At 49.4% G+C, this 16,761-nt stretch overlaps 1 protein-coding gene across 1 annotated transcript; it reads right to left on the bottom strand.

The window, feature by feature from the left end:
* Positions 1-1,059: 1,059 nt before the first annotated feature.
* Positions 1,060-4,730, bottom strand: ALDH1B1 (aldehyde dehydrogenase 1 family member B1). The gene has a single exon (XM_022600266.2). It carries the CDS (start codon positions 4,549-4,551, stop codon positions 2,872-2,874), a length of 1,680 nt encoding a protein of 559 aa, XP_022455974.2. The 5' UTR covers positions 4,552-4,730; the 3' UTR covers positions 1,060-2,871.
* Between the last annotated feature and the right edge of the window lie 12,031 nt (positions 4,731-16,761).

Genomic DNA, 16,761 nt, shown 5'->3' with positions numbered 1-16,761 from the left:
TTTTGGGGGCTGAGCTGATTGGGAATCTGTCCTATTTGACTCCTCAGTCTCAGAATCTTAGGGACTGAAATGAGGGACCTAGAAGATTATCCTTTTCCAGTCCCACCCCATACTGGGACACCCTCTACAAAACTCCTCTTTGGTTTAGAAATTTTTTTTTTAATTTACTTATTTTTTACTTATTTACTTTTGGCTGTGTTGGGTCTTGGTTGCTGTGCGTGGGCTTTCTCTAGTTGTGGCGAGCGGGGGCTACTCTTCATTGCGACGCACAGGCTTCTCATTGTGGTGGCTTCTCTTGTTGTGGAGCACAGGCTCTAGGCATGCGGACTTCAGTAGTTGTGGCACACAGGCTCAGTAGTTGTGGCTTGCAGGCTCAGTAGTTGTGGCTCGCGGGCTCAGTAGTTGCAGCACGCGGGCCCTAGAGCACAGGCTCAGTAGTTGTGGCACACGGGCTCAGCAGTTGTGGCTCGTGGGCTCTAGAGTGTAGGCTCAGTAGCTCTGGTGCACGGGCTTTGTTGCTCCGCGGCATGTGGGATCTTCCCGGACCAGGGCTTGAACCCATGTCCCTTGCATTGGCAGGCGGATTCTTAACTGCTGCGCCACCAGGGAAGTCTGGTTTAGAAGTATTGAGAAGCAAATGAGGAATGAATTTGTTAAAACATTGAGATGTTGCATGTTAATCATTAGAGGCCCCACTGACACATCCACCCACTCACTCATTTCCCTACTTCACGAGAAACTTTCGCCATGGTGGAAAGTGCCAATAGCCTCCAAGAAAACTAGGTAAAATGTGCACTTTGGGGGGCAGTCAGGGTCACCCCAGCCTTAGACAAATGGTGTAGAAAGGAGATCCTAGGAAGGCGAGATGAAGGGACCAAACAGACCCTGAGTCCTCAGGAAGTAGTTTCAGGCCAACTCCAAGGTAAGATACTGAACAAAACCGTTTCAATGCCTAGGTGAGATAATGGGGTGTTAAAGAGATGACGGGGTGGGGGGGTGCATTCACAAGGCTGAGTGGACCTAAAAGTATGGTGAGTCATGAGCAGCATGGTCTAGAAAGATGGAAGACAAGGAGAGAGAGGGTGAGCATTCTGTTTCTGAATCGGGGTCTGGCTGACCTGGCCTCACTCCCATCAGCTGTGGAATGGAGTTGTGAGGCTAACAACAAACAGACTGAACTCCCAGGTTTGAAACTCCCCAAACCCTAGTGTGTCAGGATGGCCCTGACGCTGAGCTTGGCTTGAGGGCTGGTGTGTATTGGTGAGGGTTGGAGGGACAATGCCAGCAGAAGCCTTGAAATGAGAGCTGAAATAAACTGGTTCTAGGCGGGACCTAGCACTTTTCTCTGTGGGTCTTAAAGTTGCACTTTGTCACTCAGGTGAGAGAAAACAAAATCAAAACTAGAAATATTATGGAGGGGACTTCTGACTATCGGGGTCCCTTCCATCCCCAAGACTCTGTAAAATGTTCAGCAGCAAAAGAATATTGATACAAAATTGATTTGCAAACAGAATGTGTGAGTTTAACTGAAATTAATTCACATATCATAAAATTCACCCTTTTAAAGTATGTAATTCAGTGTGTTTTGGTATATTCACAAAGTTGTACAACTATCAACACTAACTCCAGAACATTTCAAAACCTCCCCAAAAGAAATCCTATAGCCATTAGCAGCTATTCCCCATTCCCTCCTCCCCCAGCCCCTGACAACCACTAGTATACTTTCTGTCTCAATGGACTTGCTTATTCTGGATATTTCGTATAAATGGAATCATACAATATGTGGCCTTCTACGTCTCGTTTCTTTCACTTAGCATAATGCTTTCAAGGTTCACCCACATTGTAGCATGTGTCAGTACTTCTTTCCTTTTTAAGGCTGAACAGTATAAGAAATATTCCATAGAAACATTTTGTTTATCCACTCATTAGTTGATGGACATTAGAGCTGTTTGAGCTTTTTTTTATTTTATTTTATTTTTTAAATTAATTTATTTATTTATGGCTGTGTTGGGTCTTCGTTTCTGTGCGAGGGCTTTCTCTAGTTGCGGCAAGCTGGGGCCACTCTTCATCGCAGTGCACAGGCCTCTCACTATTGCGGCCTCTCTTGTTGCGGAGCACAGGCTCCAGACGCGCAGGCTCAGTAGCTGTGGCACACGGGCTTAGTTGCTCCACAGCATGTGGGATCTTCCCAGACCAGGGCTTGAACCCGTGTCCCCTGCATCAGCAGGCAGACTCTCAACCACAGCGCCACCAGGGAAGCCCCTGTTTGAGCTTAAGTGAATGGTTATATAAATGCATTTTCTGTCTACCCCTTCCCTCAAATTAAGGACAATCAGTAGCAAAATGAAGCAATGCAAGCAATCAAACCAGTCAGCAACTGGTACTTAGAAAAAGAAAAGCAGCCTTGATTTTTAGGGTACGTCACTGAAGAATGGGGCCAAGATTATGGGGTCTAGCTTAAAACTCCTAATGCCTTCCAATCCCATGTCTGAGATGAGTCTACCCACTAAGACATCAGTTAATCTACCGGGAAGTCCTTGGATCAGTAAGAAGAACTGAGAGCCATGGTCTGGATCAGTGTTTCTTAATCTGTCTTTCAGAGACTCCTAAGGTTTCATGCAACTCCTAAGGTTTCATGGAAGTAAGACAGGGCCACCAAGGGGGCTGGAGTGCAGGTGGGGGCTGAGCCCAGCCCCCATCCCTGCTTTAACTAGAGCAGCTCTCATTTTAATTGCTTTATTTGTTGAGGTTCCCTCTAAGTGTTCATCTGGAACAAATAAAGGGAGTCCGTGGCTAAAAAACTGTTTGGCAACCACTGGTAGGTGGTATTGGCATCCTGGGACTAGAGTTGGCGCTCCCTGGCAGCCGTTCTTACGAGTTCTTCTGAGGAACCTTGAGGGTGACTGTCTTCACCTCTGTGTAGGCCTTAAGCCCATCCTCCCCCAGCTCCCTCCCATTGCCAGATTCCTTAAAGCCTCCAAATGGCGTGTGGCAGGTGACAATGTTGTAGGTGTTTACCCACACCGTCCCAGCTTGGAGTGCCTGTGTGAAGTACATGGCTTTGTCCAGGTCCTGGGTGAACACAGCAGCGGCCAAGCCATACCTGGTGTTGTTGGCCCTCTCAATCACCTCCTCCACCTTCCTGAACTTGAACAGAGGCTGCACAGGCCCGAAGATCTCCTCCTTGGCAATCCTCATGTCATCCTGCACACCACCAAACACCGTGGGCTTGATGAAGAAGCCTCGCTCTCCAAAACGCTCCCCACCGCACAGAAGTTTTGCCCCCTCCTTCTGGCCAAGCTGGATGTAGCCCAGGATTCGTTCAAACTGTTCCTTGTCCACCTGGGGTCCCTGCTGGGTGTCCAGCTCAAAGGGGTTCCCAACTTTCCTCTGCTTAGCTTTTTCCACAGTTCTCTCGAGAAACTCATCATAGATGGATTCTTCAACGAAGGTCCGGGAACCGGCACAGCAGCACTGACCCATGTTGAAGAACAGGGCTTCATGGCACTGCTCCACGGCGTGGTCCATGTCGGCATCGGCCAACACAATGCTCGGGCTCTTCCCACCCAGCTCCAGGGTGACTCTCTTGAGGTTGGAATCGCCGGCCGCCTTCTGGATCAGGTGGCCCACCTCGGTGGAGCCAGTGAAGGCAACTTTGTCGATATCCATGTGATGGGCAATGGCTGCTCCTGCTGTGGGGCCATAGCCTGTGACGATGTTTACCACCCCAGGGGGAAAGCCCGCCTCTTTGACGAGGGAGGCCAAGTACAGGGCAGAAAGGGGGGTCTGCTCTGCCACCTTCATGACCACAGTGTTGCCCGTGGCAAGTGCTGGGGCCAGCTTCCAGCCCTGCATGACCAAGGGGAAGTTCCACGGGATTATCTGGCCACAGACGCCAACAGGCTCGTGCCGGGTGAAGCAGAAATGCTCGCCATCCATGGGGATGGTCTTGCCATGCCACTTGTCAGCCCAGCCCGCAAAGTACCGGTATACCTTGATGACCTCATCCAGGTCCAAGAAATAAGACTCCTGGAAAGGCTTCCCATTGTCCAGGGTCTCCAGCGAGGCCAAGTAGACACGATCCCGCTCCACTAGGTCAGCCAGGCGGTTCAGCAGCCGGCCCCGCTCTGAGGCATCCATCCGGCGCCATGGAGACCCCAGTTGGAAGGCCTCCCGGGCTGCTTTCACCGCCCGATCCACGTCAGCCCGGTCCCCTTCAGCCACGTGGCCGATGACCTCCGCCGTGGCAGGGTTGACTGTTGGGAAGGTCTTCCTGCTGACCGCATCTTGCCACTCATTGTTGATGAACAGCTGGTTGTAGCGGATGTCTGGGCTCAGGATGGGGCTGGGGAGGGCTGCTGTGGAGGAGTACGGGGTGGCCAGACGGCGCAGGCAAGAGAGCCGGGGCACCAGGAAGCACAGCATGCTGAGTACTCTGGAGAGGGACAGGAGCCAGGGTGAACACGGAGAGGGAAGCAGGGGTCCCCCAAAGGCCCAGCAGCTCAGATGTTCCAAGATTCTAGCATAAAGGGGTGTCACCTCTGAAAACATGGATCATAAGGGCTACAGAAGCCCTGAAGAACTCTCTGGTTCAATTCTGTCATGTCCGATCTAGCCTCTTGCTCACTCCTTCACCTCTTCTGGGTCTTCGCTCAAATGTCACCTTCTTAGTAAGGCCTTCCCTGAGCACCCTTTATAAAACTGCAACTTTCCTCAGCCCCAGGACTCTCTCTCCCCCATACTGTGCTCTATCTTCCCCCATCTGACATACCAAATAGTATATGTACATGCTTCTATGTTTATTGTCTGCCTCTCCCCAACAAAATGGGCTCCATGAGGGCAGGGACTTTTTTTCCTGTTTCATTCATTGCTATGTCCCTGATACCTAGAATTACGTTGGCTACAGAGTAGCTGCTCAGTGGGTAGTTATTAAATGACAGACAGAGGAAACATCAAAGTATCCACAAAGGCTGTTTACTAAGGCTGTTTAACTGACCTACGGGTAGAGTAAAAACCCAAGGGACTCAGAGCCAGAGTTGTTGAATGCTGAATGGGGTCGTGCGTATAAAAGCCTGGCACGCCCACCCAGGTCATCGGAGCTGGCGGCACCCTCAGAAACCAGCCCAACTCAGTCCCCCTGGGGGACTGGCTTCAGCTTTCCCAGGAGTGCAGTGAGTCCGGCAGCTGGAAAGAAGGCTCTGTTTACTCTTGCCTAGAACTCTGAAAACAGTGTAGACTTTATTAAAACAACTATAACATTTAAACAGTCTATATAATTTATTCAATGTAATTTAAATGGTATATACATTTCCTAGATTCATTAAAGCAGTTACTCTCCAGCTAGGACATCAATCCCTCCACTCCTGCTGTCTCTCTTGAGCCTTACCCCACCAGCCCCCAAAAGGGATTGCACCTGCCCTACCCCAGCACACACACCCTCTGCCACTGGGGAGGGAAAGGAGCAGAGAACTCATCCAGGAAAACAAGACCCCAGCCAGGTCCCTGGCCCCACGCAAATCAGTGCTGCCCAGGAAGCCATCCCTTGGGAAGAAGTTGAGCCAGCAGAACTGTCAGGGGTGCACACAGGTCCACTCTGCTCAGGACTCTGCCCCATGCTGGGACAGAAGCAGCCTTGGGTCCAACAGGCCTGGGTCTGAGGAAGGAGGGGTCCCAGGGGAGGTCAGGATAAGGGGGATGCGGGGTCACTAATCCATGGGGTGGTGGTGCAAGGGTTCAACAGGCAGGAGGGGTGGTCACAGACCAAGGCTGGCAAGCCTGCTTTCATGCCCAGCCAAGGCTGTTTCTACTCTAGAGGCCTACGTGGGGTGTGCATTGGGCCTCCACCTGCATATGGGAAGAGGACTGCTCAAAGCACACCATGCTTTGCAGTTTCTAGGCCACCTTCTCAGTAGTTAACTCACCAAGACTTCCAGCAGCCCTGATGACCCTCATTGTGGAAGAAAGCTGGGGATCAGAGAGGTTCTGGGACTCACTGAGGACTCACAGCAATTAAGAATAGGAGCCTCAGGCTGGATTCCCACAGCCCTAGCTTTGTGTTTCTTCCGTACTACGGACAATTTCTTACAGTTCCCACTATTAGCGCCCAATGTGCCAAGGACCGGACCTTCTGGGTCATCGAGGACCGGGTGGCTCCCACCTCACCCTTTCTGCGGGGAGGGAGTGCGTGTCCTGGCCTCTCGGCTACCAGTCAGGGGCCCAGTAGGCCCGGTGGGCGGGAGCGATGAGGACGAGCAACTGGGAAGGTTTCGACGGTGTGAGTCCACGGGGCGATAAGGCGCCACCCGGGACCCGGGTGCGGAAGGAGGGGTGGGGAGCGTGAAGAGGTTCCTACAGTGCACGCCTCCGGGGCAGAAAGGCCGGCCCCCACGTGGGGAAGCCGAGACCCAGAGAGGAAGCCTCCACTGCAGGAAGGGGAGCTGCGGCCTGCCCCGGGGGGGCCGAGTGGGAAGGGCGCCAGTTACCTGCAGCAGGCTGGCGCTCGCGCTCCGGTGCAGGTTCGGATTCTCACAGGTCTAGCCTGGCCTCTAGCTGGGCGCTTGCCGCAGGCCCCGCCTCCGCGCAGTGGCGGGGCTCAGCCACCAATGAGGCTCCGCCTGCGCCTGGCGCGCCGCCGACTTCCAGCCCCGCTGCTAAGGCAGCTCCTCCCTCCGGACGCAGGCGTGTTGGGCTGCTGGGACTGGAGTGATGGGACTGGGGGTGGGGAGCGCCCCACCTTTCCCACGTCCCAGCGCCCCGTACCCCGCGGGGTATCCCGCAACACGCCAGCGCTCTCCTCTCGCATCGCCGCTCAGAGCTGGAGTCCTAAGGCCCGAATGGGTAGGAGTTCACAGGTCACACAGCAATCGGAGACTGGACCCCAATTGTATTTTTCCTTTCTCGCAACACGAGGCGCCTTGTTAGGTTACCATCATTTGAACTTCTCCTTAACCCCTTCTGGGTCTCCCCTCTCTCTCAGTTTTTTCCTTATTTCACTAATTTGACTGTCTTCCACTCTCTCTGCTTTTTCCCAGTTGATTTTATATTTGTGTTTCTAAAAGCTGCATTTTTTTTTAAAGGACATAAAGAGTATATGTGCAATGTAGAAAGCTTGGAAAACACAGAAAAGGATACAAGAAGAAAACATATTACTTTCAATCCTTTCACCCCAAAGTTGCCATTCATCTTGCTGGTATTTTTTCCTCTGCATTTTTCAAAAATTCTTTTAATAAAAATGAAATCATATGGTGACCTCTATTTTGCTTTTTTTTTTTTTTAACAGCAAGTTATTATGAACATTTTCTCAGGTCACTAATTAAAAGACAACATCATCCTCTCCGGGGTGGTGTAAAATTCCATGGTAGGGTGGATTGTTGATGGACATTTAGATTGTCTCCATCTTGTTGTTGCCATAAAGGAAGCTAAATCCAGAACCTGCATCTCTCAGTCACTTCACTTACACTGCACCCTCCTTCTGGTTGGAGACGTTGGGAAGCTACAAGCTGTTTCCCAGCCTTGTTTGCAGCTAGAGTTCCAGATGTGAACTCAGTGGTGCCAATTAGCAGTACCCCTGCCACATGTGGAAGGTGGAGGGTATTGTCCTGCCCCCTTGGGTCATCACTAGCATGATGGCAGAAACATGAGGATTTTCTGCATCCTTCTCCAGCTTCCTGGGTGTGGGGTGGCCACTGCAACTGCAGCTCCTTGACTCCAGCTACCTGTTCCCTTGCTCTTTGAATCATGGCTGCAGGGGTGTGTCTTGAGCTAAATAGCTCCAGAGGTGGCCTCAGAGAATAACAACGCTGGTGGGCCACATCCATCTCGTTCTGGGCATCAGTCCTGAAGGTCGAGTCCTCCCTGATTCTCCCTCCCTCCCTCTGGCCCTTCCAGCAATTCTGTCAGCACCCAATGTCTGTATTAACTCTTTACCTCTCCACATATTTAGAGTATTCACATTTTCCTGTTGAACCTAATTCACATGATTCTTTCCTTAAGCTACATCTCTATGCAATCTTTTGTTACCATGTCATCCTTAGGATGTTCACAGTCCTTGAGGCAAAATTTGGTTCTTCACTAAAAGCACTACATCTTGTGTCTTGCCACATCTATGTTCATGTTTTCCCAGCAACCATGTGGTCCCTTGCAAAACCCCTTCTGCCTCCCACACAGCACATGGCCAGCCTAGCATCCCTTGGGCACTTGGCATGGCACTCCTTGGTAGATTAACTTAAGGATTATTTGGTCAACTATTAACAGGCCTCATTGATAGAGGCAGTGAGTCTATGACAAAGCAAGGATCAGTCAGTCTTCATATGGTCAGACCACTTGGAAAGCTGTGGCAGGTGTGAGAGGCCAGCAGCAAACAAGAAGTGACTCCCTTGGGAGAGGATGCGTCCTGTGAGGAGCAGCTGAAGGAACTGGGCGTATCCATCCCTCAGAGCTCAAGGGACAGCATTTCACCCTCCAAATCTCCAAAGGGTAAAAACAGACGTAGTCTGTGGGGCCCTAGAAGACAGAGCCAGACCCATGAGGGGAAGTTAACGGGGTCAGAGGAAGAACTTCATGACAAAGCAGAGCTGGCTAAGGATGGGTGGGAGGGGCTGCCTTGAAAGGCAGTGAGTCCCCCATCACTGGAGGAGTACAAGGAGGGATATAAAACCACTTGGCAAAATCCTATAGAGGAGAATACCAGATAAGGACTGAACTAGACCAGTGGTTCCCAAATGTAGCTGTGCATCAGGATTGCCTGGGGAGCATTAAAAAAAAAAAAAAAAAAAGCAAAACTTTATAATCTCCCTGGGCTTACCTTCAGAGATTCTAAATTATTAGACGTTGGTTGTGATCCAGGAATTTTTTAAGTTCCCCATATGCTTCTGATGCACAACTATATTTGGGAAGCAGCAGCCTAAGTGGTCTTTGGGATTCTATGACTCCATCATGGGTGGTTTTCAGAAAGGGACTTATCAAGTGAATGCTTTGTCTGTATCTAGAGTCCATCCAGAAGACCCACCCTTGACACTTCATAAGCTGTGGCTGGCACCAGAAGGTAGTCCTGTTGCAAGGCATTTGTAAAAGCATCCAAAAATTTTAAAACTTAAAACCTTCCACAGTGCTTGACATTTATGGTTTGGAGAGACAGATGAATGTGCAATGGCTCAGGGTAAAATGCACAGATTATTTCTGTAGAAGGAATGTTTTAGATTCAGCTTTTTAATTGGCAAAAAAATGATCCAGGCCTCTAGAATGCAAGTTGGGCCTGGAGCCACTGTGAGCGTTTGGACTGAAAGGATTGAAGGGGAATGATGAGATAACACAAGCCATAGTCAGGTCATTGTCAGCAAAGAATGTCACCCAGGGATGTGTTTACACTGGCCTGGTGGGGAAAGAGAAGCTATATCTATCTTTCAGGGTTTTGAAGCCTTGGATGTCTAGGAAGTTGCTGGAGAAGATTCCAGGCTCTGAGATAATGAATGGATCAGACAGATTCCAAACAAAAAGACATGCCAGCTTCCCTGGGCATTGATTCTACAATGAACATAGCAGGTGCCTCCATTCTCTGCATTTGAACAGAAGATGGAAGACGGGGTCAAGACACCAAGGGAGGTGCAAGAAATGGAAGTTTAAAAATAAAGATGCATGTAAAAGCAACCCAAAATATACCTCCCCCCCTCTTTTTCTCCTACGTGAACCTCTACACTCTGCTAAATTTACAGTCTGTGAACATGAACTAAGTCTGAATGTTGTCAAACCAAAGCAGCCCTGAGTCTTTACCACAAACTGTTTCCCTCCCACCTGCCTGGCTTCCTTGTTCGTTCCCTCCCTCTGCACCTCAGTTCATGGTTGAGGAAACTGAAATCCAGAAAGGGAGAGGGACTTGCCCAACGTCAGACAGGCAAATGAGTGTCTGAGTTCCGACTAGAATTGAGACTCTCACACAAACACACAAATAACACTGGGATGGAAACAGACGTTGTGGCAGCACATGGGCGTCTGCAGTTAAGGATCCTGAAGTAGAGAGATGATCCTGGATCATATGGGTGGGTCCAGTGTAATCACAAGGGTCCTCATCAAAGGGAGACGGGAATGTCAACATCAGAGAACATACGATGATGGAAGCAGAGGTTGGAGTGATGCAGCCACAAGCCAAAGAATGCAAGTGGCTGGGAAAGGAAAGGGAACAATTCTCCCCTAGTGTCTCCAGAAGGAACATGGGTCTCTGTCAACACCTTAATTTTGCCCAGTGACACTCATTTCACACTTCCAAGCCCCCAGAACTGCAAGATAAAGTTTGTGTTGTTTTAAGCTACTAAATTTGTGATAATTTGTTACAGCTAACAAATGGAAACTAATACATTGATTCACTCAATCTATAGGCCTTGTAGGCGTTTGGGATTATGGCCTCTGGCCTAGCTGGAGCAGGCCAGGTGGTCAACAGTATTCTGTTGTGTAGACACTCCATAATTATGGTGGACATCATTTCTTTTGTCTGCCCAACATTCCTTTCTTCTAAAAACAGCACCCCCTTCTCCTGCCATCACCCCAATCATATTTTTGAGTCAGAATTACCCATCATAGCTACATTCTACATATTTGGGAGACCTTGTTAAACCCTTTTAACTATAAATGCCTTCTGTTCTGCGTGTCTAAGTTGCCCAGTGATGCCAATGCTGCTAGTGCCAAGCCCACGCTCTGAGTAGCAAGGATAGAGGATGAGATCTGAAAGACAAGTAGGGCCCAACTGAATGAAGAGGCAGGTTAAATTGCAGGTAATAGGGACAGGCGTGTGCCCAGGCCTGGAGGTGGGAGGGGTCAAGATGCATTCAGAGAACTGGGAAAAGACAAGTGGGCAGAAGTGGGAAGCGCAAAGGGGTGAATGGTTCTGGAAGAGGCTGGAGGCGTGGGCCATGTAGAATTTTGGAGGCCAGTTAAGAACTCTGACCCCTGGCCCAGGCACACATGGTACCACCTGGAGACAGCAGAGAGACTGACCCAAACAAAATGAATGCACTAAACTGCCATATAGGGCTTCCCTGGTGGTGCAGTGGTTAAGAATCTGCCTGCCAGTGCAGGGGACATGGGCTCGAGCCCTGGTCTGGGAAGATCCCACATGCTGCGGAGCAACTTAGCCCGTGCACCACAACTACTGAGCCTGTGCTCTAGAGCCCGTGCTCTGCAACAAGAGAAGCCACCGCAATAAGCCCACACACCAAAACAAAGAGTAGCCCCTGCTCACCGCAACTAAAGAGAGCCTGTGCGCAGCAACGAAGACCCAACACAGCCAAAAAATAAATAAATAAAATAAACAAATTTATAAAAATAAAATAAAATAAAAATAAACTGCCATATACCTCTAATAGAGATTAGCACCCAGCTCTGTAGAAGCACAAAGAGGGAGTCCAGATTTCCTTCTCCTGGGACTTCTTGGGAGAAGATGACCTTTCAGCTGAGCCATGTACCAGAATCAGTTCAGACACATATGATTAAACAGAGGTTCTCAACTGTGTCTGTGTGTTAGCATCACCTGGAAAGCTTTTTAAAACACTGATGCCTGAGAAACACTCCAGACCAACTGAATTGGAGTTCCCTCAGTGCTGTACTGCGTTGTCTGGTTCTTATTGTTGTTTCATTTTTTGTTTTGAAGTTCCTCTGTTGATTCTAACATGTAGCTACACTTGTGAACTACTGACGTAAGAGGAAACCAAAATAAAAGTGGCTTAAAGAAAAGGGAAGTGTATCTTTCCCTCACTTAAAAGAAGTCCAGAGATAGGCTGTCTAGGGCAGGGTGGGAGCCCTGCTCTCTCTTCTTTTCGACAGCAGAGGATCCTATTAGACTTTTGAGGAAGAAGGAGGTCAGTTAACACGATCCCGATCCCGTGTGCAATTTGAAAAGATCATACTGGTTGGAGCACGTATCTCCTCTAGTTTCCTGGGGAAAAGTTATGTTACCAAGTTATATTACCAAGAACAGCAGGCGTTGATAATTATTAAGCTGGCTGCTGATGGGCACAGAGGATTCATTATACTCTTTCTTTCTCTTTCTCTCTCTCTCTCTCTCTCTCTCTCTCTATTTTTGTGTATATTTAAATTTGTTCATAATAAAGGTTTTTAAAAAATAGGAAAAAATTATGTTACCACATCAATAGGATGTATCTTCCTGGTTCAAAGACTCTGTGTAATGGATCTGTCCCTTCATGACCCTCATGAATGGCTCCAAGGAGTCCATGTCTTTCTAAATCCACAGTTAATTATTGGACAGCAATCACAGAATGGGCAAGGGTTGAGCAAAGGGCATGAGGGTTGGAGTGAGAGCCTGGCTCCTGGTCCCTTCGCCAGCCTCTCCCTGTGACCTTGGGCAACTTCCTCTCTCTTGGCCTTGGTCTTCTCCACTATAAAAGGAGGGGATATGAGATGAACGAAAGGGCCATTAGGTGATCAGGGCCCCAGAAACTTCTAGTAAAGCTGCTAAATAATGTTCATTGTTAGCAGAGTCCTTGGACCACAAACTTTGGACTCCAAATGCATGTTACTTATGAAACCCATTCAACTGACTTTCCCTTCCTGTTATCTTTGCTGGTTCTGGGCCATAATGAGGCAACGGTTGAAGTGCAAAGAGTTGGCAGGGGCCAAGTGTATCTTCACACACTTTCTGATTGAGTGATCCTGAAATGCTGCCCCACCGTTAACGACACATAGTGCAGGTCTGCCAACGAATGCACCAGGGTATCTTGGATCCAGCAGTATCCAGCTCCTAGGTGACCAGAGTAGGGCAGCAGGGATGAACAGCTGTTCAGGATGCCCTTGACTTTCACCTCTGTCTCGAGTCAGTTCTCTCTGCTTCAAAGACTATTTCCTCAGCACAGCCCTCACCAGGCCCAGCGGTTTCCACATTGGCAAGCATCTGCCACCCATTATCCCTCCTCACTCAGCTCCTGTTACTGACGACCCTGTCACAGAGGCCCTGGCAGTGCACTGATGAACCAGACACCATCCCCATCCTCAGGCCACCCACAGACTGGGGAGGCAGACAGACACAGAAACTGGTGTGCGTCTCTCATGCAGTGGAGGAAAGAGAAGCGAGAAACAGAGCAAAACAAAGCCTGGGAAGGTCTGGGGAGGCTTCCTGGAGGAGGTGATACTTGGGCTGAATCTTGAAACCTGAAAAGGGCCAGGGGAGAGAGGGCATTTCTGGAAGACAGAGTTGCACGTGCTAAAGGCCAGAGGTGAGTGGTGGCTTGGTGTCGGGGAGCTGTGAGTAGCTCCTGCTGGCCGGTGCCTGCAGTATGATGCGCAGGGTGGGGAGCAGTGAGAGAGCCAAGGCTGGAGGGGGTAGAGGGGACAAATCACGAAGGGTCTTAAGTGTCATGCTAAGGAGTTTCAGTGTTATCCTGAGAAGGCGCAGAGGACTTTCAGGCAGGAGGGCGCCTTGGTTAGAGAACCTTCTAGTTTCATCAGATCCCACGGCAGTGAGTGAGGATTAGGTTTCGCTCCGAGTGACAGAAACTCTAACAACAGTGGCAAAATGGGAGTTGATTTCTCTGAATAAGTAAAGTAAGCCCAGAGGTAAGTAGTCTAGGAAGGTGATAAAGGATCCTCAAGGATATTTGCCCCTTCCAATTCACGATTTGGTCAATCTTAGCAGTTAGCATTGTCTTCATCGTTCAAAATGGTAGCTACCACATCCAGATTTCAGGCGGCAGGATGGAGGAAGGGACGAAGACAAAAAGGCAAAGAATGCATGCCAGCTGCTTAAAGGAAGGGCCCCCGAAGCTGCCCCCAAACACTTATACTTTCATTCCACTGACGAGAACTTAGTCACATGGTACAACTAGCTGCAAAGGAGGCTGGGAAAGTAGTTTTTATTTTGGGTGGTCATTTTGAGGGCTTCCATTTCTGTGACTGTGGAAAGACAAGACATAGGATAACTAGGAGTCTACAGGCCCTTCTGCTGTGAAGACAAGTGTTATCAATTTCTTTGACAGCTAAGGACACTGAGGCTGAGAGGAGAAAATGATTCACTAGTAAGTAGTACATCTGGAATTGCAAAGTTTGAATTTGAATGCCACTCTCTTAAGCACCCCACAAGCTACTGGAGGTGACTGACCCAGGTTGAGTCTCTCCTCTCCAAATCTGATTCTAAAGATCCTGCCATGTATCTGCCTCAGTGTGTCATCCAGGAGGAGCAGCCCCTAGCAGAGAGGATTCCCATGACGGCTAATCCTGCCCCTGGCCTTATAAAATCAGGGACAGATCAGGGAACAAGGGGGCTGTTAGAGCTTCAACCTCACCATTGTACAGATGGGGAGACTGAGGCCCAGAGAGGCAAAAGGGCTTCTCCAGGCCCTTCAATCCATGGGGAGGAGGGGGTTGGACCAGCAACCATAATAAGAACCCACAAGTGCCACAGTCTTATTTACTGTTCACCTGGTGTCAGGTGTGGTATTTAAACAACCTTTTCAGATAGGCTGATTAAGGCATTAGTTGCAGGTTGGTGAAATTGGAATAAGGAAGGTGTTTCCCATTGTACATCTGTTCATATGGATTATGTATAGATCATGGAATATTCCTTCCCCAGAACAGAGTGATGTGTCTGCACAATGAGGACAATGGAACCACAGAGGAGAGAGGACATGAGATGCAGTGGCATCTCAGGTGGCTGGGGGGGCCAGAGGCCTGCCTCACTATGTGCCCTCTGGGCCTAACGGTCCACACACTGAGGGGAAATTTTATACAAAAGGCCAATGTCAAGCCAGGTAAAGAGGAGTAGCTTGCTAGACCCCCACACCCTGGTGACCCCTGAGGCAGTTCCAGGGTCTCTGTAGCTCTGTGGTCCTTCCCAGCTATGCCCCTGGGTAGAGGGGTCTGGGAATATTCATGAGGAAGGGGCAATATAAAGTGACTCAGGAGCAGGAACCAGGGAACGTGGCCTCTACCTGGTCTGGTGAGAGTCCTCCATGGGGTTGGAGGACAGCTGGCCTGCTCTGTCCTCTCAAGGCCAACTTTTTGGACCAGATGACCTGCCAGAAAGGAGGGTGGGTAGACAGATCACGGGTCCCTGGCTGGGAGGTGGCTTCATTCCCAGCTGCACTCAGGTTCTTCCACAAGCTGGGCCCCACTCTGGGATGCAAAGGGTGGGAGAGGCTCCTCAGAGAGACAATATCAAGACTGGGAAGTCTTGAGTCCGTGGAGGGGCCCAGGCATGCTATTCAAAATGTTAACTAACAGAACATCCAGCACTGACAATGTACGTGAGCCTGGCTGTAATTTTTCTATGGCCAGTCCTTGGGTCCCCCTCACTCGGCCAGGCATTATTCCTCTAGATGCTGAATCATGGGGAGGTTTGGGGTGGGGCTGGGTCCCAGGGCAGGGGCTGGGAGGTCAGAGTGGAGGTGGGCTCTTGGGGGCTTAGACATCGGCTGCTTACAAAGTGGTAGGTGATCGTTTTATATTAAAGTACCCATACGGCAATACTAGTGCTTTTCAGCTGAAAATGAGTCCTGCCTTGTCATTTAGGGCTTGCGCCAAAGGGGTTCATCACTGTGATGGGTTGACTATGAATTCATAGTATTGTCACCCTGATTATATGGGACAGGAGACTGGATCCCAGAGAGGGACAGGGACTTACCCCGAGCCAGGCAAGGAGACCGCAGCAGGCCAGGGCAGGGTAGAGTAGCACCAAGAGGCAGCCTCCACATCCGAAAGCCACTACATCTGTGGCCTTGGAGCTGCAATTAACTGCATGCTGGGGACAGATCAGTGCCTTTAATAGGCATGTTTATTTAACAGGCTTCCTGACTTGTAACACCCAGAGGGGAAAAAAGGATAATTCAATCTTGTTTTCAAGCAAAATCAAAACAAAGAGGAGGGGTAACTAGGGGGCAGGACAATCTTCCAGCTGGAATCTCTGGTTGCCTTCCACCTCAGCCCATCTCAGATCTCAAGCGGGGACAAAGGAACAGCTATACTGGGGCAGGTGGTTTATTCACCAAGCAACGTTTGCGAACCTGTTTAATCATTATCTCTTTATAATCACCATCATCGGTTCTGCTTCCCAGAGCCCCAGGTGTGGCAGAGAGCGCCTCACCCCACCCGTAACGTATATGCCTCAGGCCCCACAAAACCTGGGTCTGCCCTTGCTTGTTCCCTGATTCCTGCTCCCAGGGCTTGTAGCCACTGGGTTCCATTCCCAAAGCTCTCTCCAGTTAGGAAACTGTTTCTCCCTCTGCCTGAAGAGCTCTGAGGAGCACAGAAGAAAAGCAATTATTTTTGAAAACTGGAAGCCACCCCTTCGAGGCAGCCCTTGAGTCCACTGTAAATCAAGCTCTTGGTCTTAAAACCTGAAGGATTTTTTAAAACTACTGGTCGGCTTGCCAGACAGGTCCTTTCCATCCAGAATATTTATAAATGGGTCATTTCTTGCAACCTTAAGGCAATGCTGGGAGTGAGACACTCACCTAGGTGACACTGCCCTGTGTGGCACTGGATTCCCACAAAGCCAGAGAAACCTCTGATTAGACTGCGTCTGTGTCTCCCTGGAGTTTGAAATGCTTGGTTTAAGTGTACCTGAAAATGTCACCATGTTAGTGATCTACTGAGCCTTTCTATTCGTCCTGAAAATTTTGAAAAGGGATAGAGTAGGGGACACTGAAAGATGATAATGATGAAAGATGATCCACCTGTCTAGACTGAAGTATAATAATAATTAATATTTACTGAGGGCTTACTGTGTGCTGAATACTTAACATGGATTACCTCATTTCGGGCTCC

Source organism: Delphinapterus leucas, chromosome 6 (genome assembly GCF_059928025.1).
Source record: "Delphinapterus leucas isolate spDelLeu-1000000601 "Yukka" chromosome 6, BTC_Dleu_Yukka2, whole genome shotgun sequence".
NCBI lineage: Eukaryota > Metazoa > Chordata > Mammalia > Artiodactyla > Monodontidae > Delphinapterus > Delphinapterus leucas.
This window is presented reverse-complemented; position numbering and strand designations above follow the sequence as displayed.

Excerpts from the sequence above, each read along its gene's own strand:
- ALDH1B1 (XM_022600266.2), bottom strand. The coding sequence starts at position 4,551 with ATGTTTTCAGAGGTGACACCCCTTTATGCTAGAATCTTGGAACATCTG.